The sequence below is a fragment of the Spermophilus citellus genome, assembly GCF_964194105.1.
Source record: "Spermophilus citellus genome assembly, chromosome: 6".
Classification (NCBI taxonomy): domain Eukaryota; kingdom Metazoa; phylum Chordata; class Mammalia; order Rodentia; family Sciuridae; genus Spermophilus; species Spermophilus citellus.
Window position 1 is genome coordinate 155,379,131 of NC_138187.1, and position 10,389 is coordinate 155,389,519.

Consider the following 10,389-nt stretch of genomic DNA (forward strand, 5'->3'; position numbering starts at 1 on the left):
AGGGTGCACCTTCTTAAAACACTGGTTGTCTCGTGCTTGCCTGGCGTGAGGCCTGATCCTAGAGGCAGGGCTTTCACTGGGTTCTTATCTGGGGCTGCTGCAGCTTTGGAGCAGAGCCTGATCCAAATGGACTTGTCGAAGCCCCGGCTTCCCCAGAAGTGTGTGAGGGCTGGTAACGCAGCCCAGAAATGTGGGAGTTTGCTCACTGGGGAAACTTTGATGAATGAAAGACGGAGATAAGTTGCTCACCTTTCTCTCCCAGGGTCTGTTTCAGTGGTCTCTTGGTAGAGGTCCCATGAGAACCACAGCCAGGACCTCTGAAGCTACACTACTTCAGGACGGGCAACGTGCCCCCTTGTGGTTCCTTTCTTCCCTTGATTGACTTCCCTTTACCCCTTGCTCCTGGGAACTACAGCCTCACTGAAGCACTGGGCATAAGTTTTGATTGGGTTCTTTTCTAAGGAATCCAGGCTGACACTTAGCTTTAAAAACTTCATGTTTGGGGCTGGGGATGTGGCTCAAGCGGTAGCGCGCTCGCCTGGCATGCGTGCGGCCCGGGTTCGATCCTCAGCACCACATACAAACAAAGATGTTGTGTCCGCCGAGAACTGAAAAATAAATATTAAAAATTCTCTCTCTCTCTCTCTCTCCTCTCTCACACTCTTTTTTTAAAAAAAAAAAAACAAAACAAAACTTCATGTTTGGGTTTAATAACACATTGCCTGGTTTCTTTTTAAAGTCAAGTTTATTGAGGTACAATTTGCATTTAGAATATTCGCCCCTTTTAGACACAATAGTTCTCCGAGGTTTGTGGCCGTTCTCGGGATTGGCCCAGGGCCTCCTGTGCAAGGCACATGCTCTACCTCTGAACTACATCCCCAGCCCTGTGTTTTAAAATGGGGTCTCGCTGTGTTGCCCAGACTGGGCTTCAACTCCTGGGCTTAAGTGATCCTGCTGCCTCAGTCTCCTGATCTGGGAGTACAGGCACTCGTCAATGCACCTGATTCTCTGGGTTTGGCAAATACATAGAGTCGTGTAGCCACTCCATCTCAGTCAAGATACGGGAACATTTCCGTTGCCAGGCATGGTGGCTCAGGCCTGTAATCCCAGTTATTCAGGTGGCTGAGGCAGGAGGATCGCAGATTCCAGCCCAGCCTGGGCGACTTCGTGAGACCCTGCCTCAAGAGGAAAAATAAAGGGCTGGGGATGTGACTCAGTGGGAGTGCCCCTGGGTTCACTTTCCCCAGCACTTCCAGAAAAGAACGTCTCCACTGCCCCAGAAGATCCCCTTGTGCCCCTTGGTAATCCATCCCCTTTTCCTGCCTCCTAGTCCGACCCTGCCAACCACTGATCTGTTTCCTTTCTCTATACTTTTGCCTATTCCAGAATGTCATGTGAGTGGAATCATTTAGCCCATAGCCTTTTAAAATTTTACTTTTGGCAGTACCAGGGATTGAACCTGGGGTGCTGTACCACTGAGCTATATCATCATCCCTTTTTACATTTTAGAACTTTGAGACAAGTTCTCACTTAGTTGCTGAAACTGGCCCCAAATTTGTAATCCTCCTGCCTCCTGAGTAGCTGGGAATACAGGTGTGCACCACTGCACTCAACTACAGTCTGTGGTCTGTTGAGTCTGGCTTCTTTTACTTTGCAAAATGCTTCTGAAGTTCATCCATGTTGTTGAATGTGTCAGGAGTCTGTTCCTTTTTATTGCTGAATAGTATTCCATTGTATGGATGTGCCACAACTTGTGTTTTCATTTACCAGTTATTTTTCAGTTTTTGTTGATTATGAATAAATCTATACACATTTACATACAGATTTTGTGGTTTTTGCTTCTGCTGATTTGCTACTATATATTTAGCTTTTCAATAAACTGTCTGACTGTTTTCCAGAGTGGTTGTACCATTTTGTCTTCCTAGTGGCAATACCTGAATGTTCTAGTCACTCTGCGTATGTTGGAAGTTAGTATTGTTTTCTTTGATTTTTGGCATTTTAATAGGTGTGTAGCAGCATCTTATTGTGGGTTTAGCTTGCATTTCCCTAGTGAACAGTGATCTCAACTATCATTTCATATGCTCATTTGCCATCTGTACCTCCTTTTTGGTGAAATGCATTGTTTGACTTTTCAAAGAAGATTCGGATCATTTTGTATTAGAGTAATGATATGATGAATGTAATTCAGCTACAGCAGTTAATCATTAATTCAAAGTTTTTACCTTTTTATAAGCCATCCCACTCAGTCTCAGATACACGCATACATTCATGAATTTATTTTATACATCAAACCTTCACTGAGTACATTCCATATGGCTGTCAATAACAATTAAGAGTCCATTACTTAAGGAGTTCAGGTTTTAATTGGAAAGATCTCAGGATAGTGCTATGATAGGGGAAGAGCCAATTTTTAATGGGAATCGTGAATCAGCATGATGTATTTAGGAAACGAAGAACTCTGATTATTCCTTCTTGATGAGCTAATTAAAAATTCCAATAGCAGAACCTTCGCCTCCTAGAACAAAAGCAATATCCTTATTCTGCTGCAAATTCCAGGTTGCATATCTCTGGAGACAAATTTAATTATGGCTTCATCCACCTCAAGGCAGAGACCAGAGTGCTGTGGACAGCCTGTATCTAGGCATCCATTTAATGCAGCCTCGGTATCTAATGCAGCCTGTGGAGGAGGAGAGTGTCCCTAGGCCTCTGAAGTAGCTCTCAAAGGACTGGTTCAAAGCCATGCGTTCCACTTTTCAGTCCCTCCCTCGGAGCCTTATCCTGACTGTTTTCCCAGCCCAGGCAGAAACCACCAGGTAGAAAGGGACAGAGTTGAGGTATTTTTAGAAGCAGCAACAATCACAACAGAAGTGGCATCTGGACAGGGAGAGGTGACAGAACATTGTGAGATTCTCAAGTCATGGACTAGAAGGATCGTGCTTTCCCCACAGTGTTATCTTTTGAGGGAGCCAGAGATATATGTGATACATTTTTATAAAGATGCATATGCAAAATGGCTAAAACAACGAATTCTACTATTTCGTATAATTGTAATGCACCAGTAGAAAAAAATCAAGAAGTAAAATCCAGTTCTGGTCAATGATTAAAATAAGAAGCTTTAGCACTTGAAGGCATGACTTTGTTTTATGTGAACATTTATTTGAAGGAGAGCCTCGTTTCCCTAGGGGGCTGGGTGGAAGGTATCACTCTCTCGAATAATACTTATTTTTCTCAAGTCTTTTCCATTGTTGGGCTATGACAGATCTCTGGGAACAAGTGGGGAAGAGAGATGGCTGGTGAGTCACCTGGAGATCATCAACAGGGGCTGCTGGGTGTGTCAGATACCTCTCCTGGAACTGTTCCCTCTCCTTGGATGAGTCGAAGATGCTTATAGAGATAAGGCAGACCCTGCAAGGCAGATGTTTTCGGAACCAGGGATTTCGTGCTGCAGAGAGATTGCCACCATTGGTTATTTCTCTGCTTATTATTTATTTGTTTTTATCTATTTGGTGTGCTTTTTGGGAGGATCTCAAATGGAAATGGTGGGTAAACCATAATTCTTATTTCAAAGCCCATATTCACTGTCAGCCTAGGCAGGCTCATCTTTTGCTTCTGCGTCTGTCTGCTTAGGAATGAATGTACTTTTTCCCTTTGTCTTCATTTTCCACGGCCTCTCCACTCTATTCCTCCCTTCTGAGCCAGTCGCTGGAACATGTTTGATATATATTTTTGGATTTCTATTTCCTTGTAAAACACACAGAATCATTTTGTGTGTGAATTTATTTTTGGTTACATGGTTGGTCTTGACCTTGGTCTGTTTCTTGATTTTTCACCCAGCGCTGTCTTTAAGACTGTCTGTGCTGCTGTTCCCACAGCTAGTCCACTGCTCCCCACGTCTGCATAATAGCACATGGAGTGCATCCACCATAGTTTAAAAACCCATTCCCTAGTGACAAACTTTGAGGTGGACTAGATTTCTTTTTTTTAAAGAGAGAGAGAGGAGAGAGAGAATTTTTTAATATTTATTTTTTAGATTTTGGCGGACACAACAGCTTTGTTTGTATGTGGTGCTGAGGATCGAACTGGGCCGCTTGCATGCCAGGCAAGCACGCTACCGCTTGAGCCACATTCCCAGCCCCGAGATGGATTAGATTTCTGACCATCATAATCAGTATGGTAATGAACAGCTTCATATATGTAAACTTAGGGACTTGTGCAAATGGTGCTTTGGGGCTATTTTCCCAGGAGTAGATTGTTGGTTCACAGGATGTGTATTTAATTTGATTGCCAGTAACTTTCTAGCTAACTTGAGCAATTTAGGTCCCTTCCAGCAGTGCACGAGAATTCTTGTTTATTTGGCACCCTGTTGATATGTAGCATTATCCAGCTTTCTGCTTTTTGCCCAAATGATAAAGCATAAAGTGGCATTTTATTATTCTAATTTGAATTTCCCTTATTTCTGATGAGTTTAAGCATCTCTATATATTTTCCAGCTGGCTGGGGATGTAGCTTAGCAGTAGAGCATCTGCCTAGTGTGTGTGAAACCCTGGATTTAATCCCTGGTATATTAGCCATTCAGTTTTCCATGCTTTGAGTTGCAATTTAGTCTCCTCATGGAGTTTTCTGTTTGGGAGTTTCAGCTGTTTCTTAGTAACTTTCAGAAGTTCCTTGAGTAAATTGTGCTTCTCAAACTCTGATATTCATGGAAATCACCTGGGGATCTTATTAGGATTCCGATTGTGATTCAGTCAGGGTTGGATGGAGCTAAAGATTGCACACATCTAATAAGCCCCCAGATTATGCAAAAGCTAATGGTCCTTTGAGTAGCCAGTTCTAGATGTTAGTTTGAGGCTTTGCAAAAGACTTCTAAGTTTGTCACACTATTGCCACTTTTGTCTAGAGTTAAAAGTATTTATGCCAGCATTTTGCTGTGTGGTTATGCTATTGGAGACTTTTCCAGAAGTCCTTCATTATCCCTGAGTCACAGTGATTTTCTTCTTTCTTCTTTATTAACTTTGTAGGTTCTCTATTTTTTTTTGGTGAGATGGGGGTCTTGCTATGTTGCTTAGGCTGACCTTGAGCTCCTGGACTCAAAGGATACTCTTGCCTTACCCTCCAAGTAGATGGGACTCTAGGTACTGATTGCCACACCTGGCTACCTTCATAATTTTATATCACACTTAAGGATTTAATACTTCTGAAGTCTCCTTTGCATTGGGTATACATCAAGTAGATTATTATTATTACTTTTTTTGGTGTTGGGGATCGAACCCAGGGCCTTGTGCATGCAAGGCAAGCACTCTACCAACTGAGCTATAGCCCCAGCCTAATTTTAATTTTCTTCTTTATAGCAAGCCATTTTCCCCAGTATCAAATAGCCCACTGTTTTTCCATTGATGTGTGATGCTTTGTCTTATTGCAAATTCCAAGTTATATGGAAGAGTAACTCTTATACTTTTGTTCTTTCCTTTCAAATTTGACTTATTTGGGGAGCTTTGTCTTTTTAAATGAATTTTACAGTAAATCTGTTTAGCTTCTTGAACAACTCTAACTGAAATCTTGAATGAAACTATTGATTTATTTTTATACTCATTTACAGGAAATTAATATTTTTTTACTATCTTCTCCTATCTGTCAACAGGGATAAATCACCATTTATTAAGATCTTTCATGTCTCTTAATGGGTTTAAAGTTTTTCTCTATAAGGTTTTGATTTTATTATTCTTTATATCTATTATAAATATTTTGTTTTTGTTGCTTTTGAGAACAATATTTTACTTATTATATTTCTAAGTTGATTGTTTTTGACATAGAGAAATGTCATTAATTTTTATAAACTATTTTTAAAAATGTTTAAATTCTTTTTGGTTATACAAGAAGTAGAATGTATTTGGACATATCATACATACATGGAGTGTAAGTTCCCATTCTTGTTGTTGTACATGATGTGGAGTTAAACTGGTATGAACAAAGGAAAGTGAGGTCTGATTCATTCTGTCTTTCCTCTTCCCATCTCCCCTCCCTTCCCTTCATTACCCTGTCTAATCCAAAGTACTTCTATTCTTCCCTCCCACCCCCTTATTGGGTGTTAGCATCTGCTTATCAGAGAGTACATTTGGCTTTTGGTTTTTGGCTATTGGCTTATTTCACTTAGCATGATAGTCTACAGTTCCAGCCATTTATCAGCAAATGCATAGCTCCATTGTCTTTATGACTGAGTCATATTCCATTGTGTGTGTGTGTGTGTGTGTGTGTGTGTGTGTGTGTGATTCACATTTTCTTTATCCATTCATTTGTTGAAGGGTTTATGGATTGGTTCCATAGCTTAGATATTGTGAAGTGAGTTGCTAGAAACATTGATGTGCTGTGCCACTATAGTATTCTGATTTTAAGTCCTTTGGGTAAATGCTGAGGAGTGGGATAGCTGGGTCAAATGGGGGTTCCAGTCCAAGTTTTAAGAGGAACCTCCATACTGCTTTTCAGAGTGGTTGCATGGATTTGTAGTCCTACCAGCAATATGAGTGTCTTTTCCCCACATCCTCACCAACATTTATTGTTACTTGTATTCTTGATAATTGCCATTCTGACTTGAGTGAGTTTTAATTTGCATTTCTCTAATTGCTAGAGATGTTGAACATTTTTTCATGTATTTGTTGACTATTCATATTTCTTCTCCTTTGCCCATTTATTGATTGGGTTTTTAGGTTTTGGTTTTTGGACTGTGAAGTTTTGAGTTCTGTATATATCCTGTAGATTAATGTTTTGAGGTGCAGGTGGTAAAGATTTTCTCCCATTCTGTAAGCTCTCTTCACACTCTTGATTGTTTCCTTTGCTTCGAAAGAATTTTTTAGTATAAACCAATTTTGTATTTCATAGTTTTGATGACCTTTCTATACAGCTTTTCTGTATAGATAATGATACTACTTTTTATATATTTATTTTATTTTATTTAGTTGTAGTTGGACATAACACCTTTATTTCACTTGTTTATTTTTATGTGGTGCTGAGGATTGAACCCAGGGTCTCGCACGTGCGAGGCAAGTGCTCTACCACTGAGCCACAAACCCAGCCCTGATAATGATACTACTTTTTATGATTTTTAACTTTTATTAAAACTTTTCTGATTCCTACATAACTGAAATTATATTTTCATTATTTGCAAATAATGATACTTTTACATATTCCATTATTTTTAAAATTTCATTTTTTTGCATTTATCATTTATTTTATTGAAAAAATGAGTAGACTTTTTTGAGCAGTTTTAAGAAAAAAATCAACAGAGTATTGAGAGTTCTCATGTACTCCCTTTTCCATGCCCTAAGATTCCACTCTTATGAATACTTTACACTGGTATTATTCATTTGTTGTAACCGATGAATCAGTATTGATACATTAATGGTATTAAATAAAGTCCATAGTTTGCATTAGAGTTCACTCTTTGTACATTTCTGTGGGTTTTGCCAAATGTATAACGTCCTGTATCCAGTATTACATATCACACAGAATAGCTTCACTGCACTGAGATCCCTTGAGCTCCATATGTTCATCCTTATCTCCACTCCTAGATCTGTCAATCACTGATGTTTTTAGTGCCTCCACAGTTTTGCTTTCTCCTAAATGTCATATGGTTGGAATCATATGAAATGTAGCCTTTTCAGATTGCATGCAGATTGCTAAATGAAAGAAGACAATCTCTCACTTAGCAGTGTTTTTCCGTGTCATTTTGTGTTTTGATAGTTCACTTCTCCTTGTTACTGAATGAGTCCATTGCATAGATAGTTTGCTTTTCCATCCACCTACTGAAAGATGTTTTGTCTCCCACCCCCAGGTTTTGGCAATTGGTAATTGCTGTAACATTCGGTTACATGTTTTTGTGTGGACCTAAGTTTTCAATTCCTGTGGGTAAATACCTAGGAGTGTGATGGCTGGATTGCATGGTTCAAGGTATCCTCAGTTTTGTAGGAAATTGCCTGCTGTCTTCCAAAGTGGTTGTACCACCATGTATGCCCACTAGCAGTGAAGGAGCGCTCCTGTTGCTCCACATACTCGCCACCATTTGGTGTTAGTGTTTTGAATCTTAGCTCTTCTGATAGGAGGGCAGTGGCCTCTCATTGCTGTTTTTATTTCCCATTCCCTAGTGATGTATTACATTGAGTGTCTTTTTCTTATTTGCCATCTGTCTGTCTTCTTTGGTGAGGTGTCTGTTCAGATCTTTGCCTTTTGTTTCATTGTATTGTTTTTGCATTTTAAGAATTCTCTGTATATTTTAGACACAAATCCTTTGTTAGATATGTCTTTTGCAAAGTCTTTCTCCCTGCTGAGACCTTGTTTGTAAATTCCATTTACCAAATCCCCCCTTCCCCTGCCATGTATTGTGCTTTTGGTGCTATATCCAAAACCTTATTGCTGAGCCAAAGGTGACCTAAATTTTTTTTCTATTTTTTTCCTGGAAATTTTTATAATTTTGCATTTAATTTAGGTCTCTGATCCATTTCCAGGTAATTTTTGGGAGGGCTATAAGGCCTGTATTTAGATTTTTAAATTTTATTTCTGCACGTGTGTATAGTATACAGTTTTTCCAGCACTATATTTTGAAAGACTATGCTTTCCCCATTAAGTTTTTTTTTACTCCTGTCAAAGATCAGTTGACTATACTTGTGCAGGCCTATTTTGGGGATGTCTCTTCCGTTCCATTAATTTATTTTTGTATTCTTTTCACCAGTATCACACTGTCTTGATCACTGTAACTGCTTTTTAATTTGTTTTATAACCTTGCATTTTTGAGGGAAAAAAATTTGCAGTTGATTTTAATCTCAGTTACATAAGAAATAGGACACTTTTAATAAAAGAGAAAAAAAATCACCAAACATTATAGTTTTTATTCTTCTGCCAGAGGTTTCATTCTTTCAAAAGCTGGAACACTTCTGAAGTGGGGCAGCTGGGATGGAGCTGTCACAGTGAGTGGGGACTGGCCTGTGGACTCTTTATCTGCCAACATTTATCTGACATCGTTGAAAATGATAGGGAGCTGGGGGCCATGGAGCATGCCTGTAATCCCAAAGGCTTAGGAGGCTGAGGCAGGAGGGTCGAAAGTTCAAAGCCAGCCTCAGCAACTTAGCAAGTCTCTAAGCATCTCAGTGAGACCCTGTCTCAAAGTGCAAAAATAAAAAAAGGTCTAGGGATGTGGCTCAGTGGTTAAGGGCCCCTGGGTTCAATCCCTGGTACCAAAAAAACAAAGCAAAATGAAATAAACAACAAACCCCAAAGAATATGATAGAGAGAAATACCAAGGGTAGGTTTTTCATAGATATTATTATTATCCTTTATATTTATGGTGATTATTATTATTTAGTTAGCACTGAATAGTTTATTGGAGACACATCTGAATACTTCAGCTGTTTTGGACTTAATCCATCAGGAGACATTTGTTGCAGTATGCGTATGTGCAAGTCTGACCACGTTTTTGTTTTATTTTATTTTTAGGTCAATGATGCCTTCCTTCATGTGATACAGCGCAAATCCACGGGCAAGGTTCTTCTTTCTCTTAAATAAATCCTTACTTCTGCAGCAAATTCAGCATGTCCAAATCCAAACTCACATTCTTTCCCCAAAACCTGATTTCCTCCTGTGTTTCTAAAGGTGTTACCACGGGGCTGGGGATGTGGCTCAAGCGGTAGCGCGCTCGCCTGGCATGCGTGCGGCCCGGGTTCGATCCTCAGCACCACATACCAACAAAGATGTTGTGTCTGCCGAAAACTAAAAAATAAAAAAGTTAAAAAAAATTCTCTTCTCTCTCTCTCTTTCTCTCTTTAAAAATAAAATAAAATAAAGGTGTTACCACCTTTCTTACTAATCCAGGTTTAAAATCCGAAGTCGCCTGTGGTTCTGGCTTCTTATTGCTCGTAATTAATGTGACCATGGAGGGTATTGTCCAAACTTGGACCTTTCTGAGAGTAGAAGGGTGCTGTTAGTAATTGCACCAGATAAAGGCGTCCTGGGCAGCAGGATGGAGGGTCACCCTGTACAAAATGTGCTCGCTGCTGGTCCTGCATTCCCACTCTGCGGTCTCTCTCACCTCCAGATCCTCCCTTCCATCCTAATCGACTCCTCTGCTGTTTCCTCAGTCGTCTCACTGGCTTCCTACCTTTGAACTACCCTGTCCTCTCCACCTGCGTCATGCATTGCTCCATGGTGGTCTTCCTGATGCATGGTTCTACGTCTTGCCTCAGGAAACCTGCAGTGGCTCATTGTGGCTTGCACGGTGCAGTTCAGAGCCCTGGAACCAGCATTGGACTATGGCCGTGATTTTGCCGTCTCTGTTTTCCAGCCCATGTCTGTAGTTCCTCAGTCCCTGATCTTGCCCCTTTTCTCCTTCACTCTGTCAAACACTGG

At 40.2% G+C, this 10,389-nt stretch overlaps 1 protein-coding gene across 2 annotated transcripts in view; it reads left to right on the forward strand.

Moving 5' to 3' along the window:
* Positions 1–9,767, forward strand: part of LOC308651197 (quinone oxidoreductase-like protein 2) — a 33,809-nt gene extending 24,042 nt beyond the window's left edge. For both annotated transcript variants that reach the window (XM_081298142.1, XM_081298143.1), the window contains one exon: positions 9,481–9,767. In XM_081298142.1, the coding sequence (XP_081154268.1) occupies positions 9,481–9,549 (69 nt within the window). In that variant the 3' untranslated portion in view covers positions 9,550–9,767. The remainder of the gene's footprint in view (positions 1–9,480) is intronic.
* The last annotated feature ends 622 nt before the right edge of the window (positions 9,768–10,389 follow it).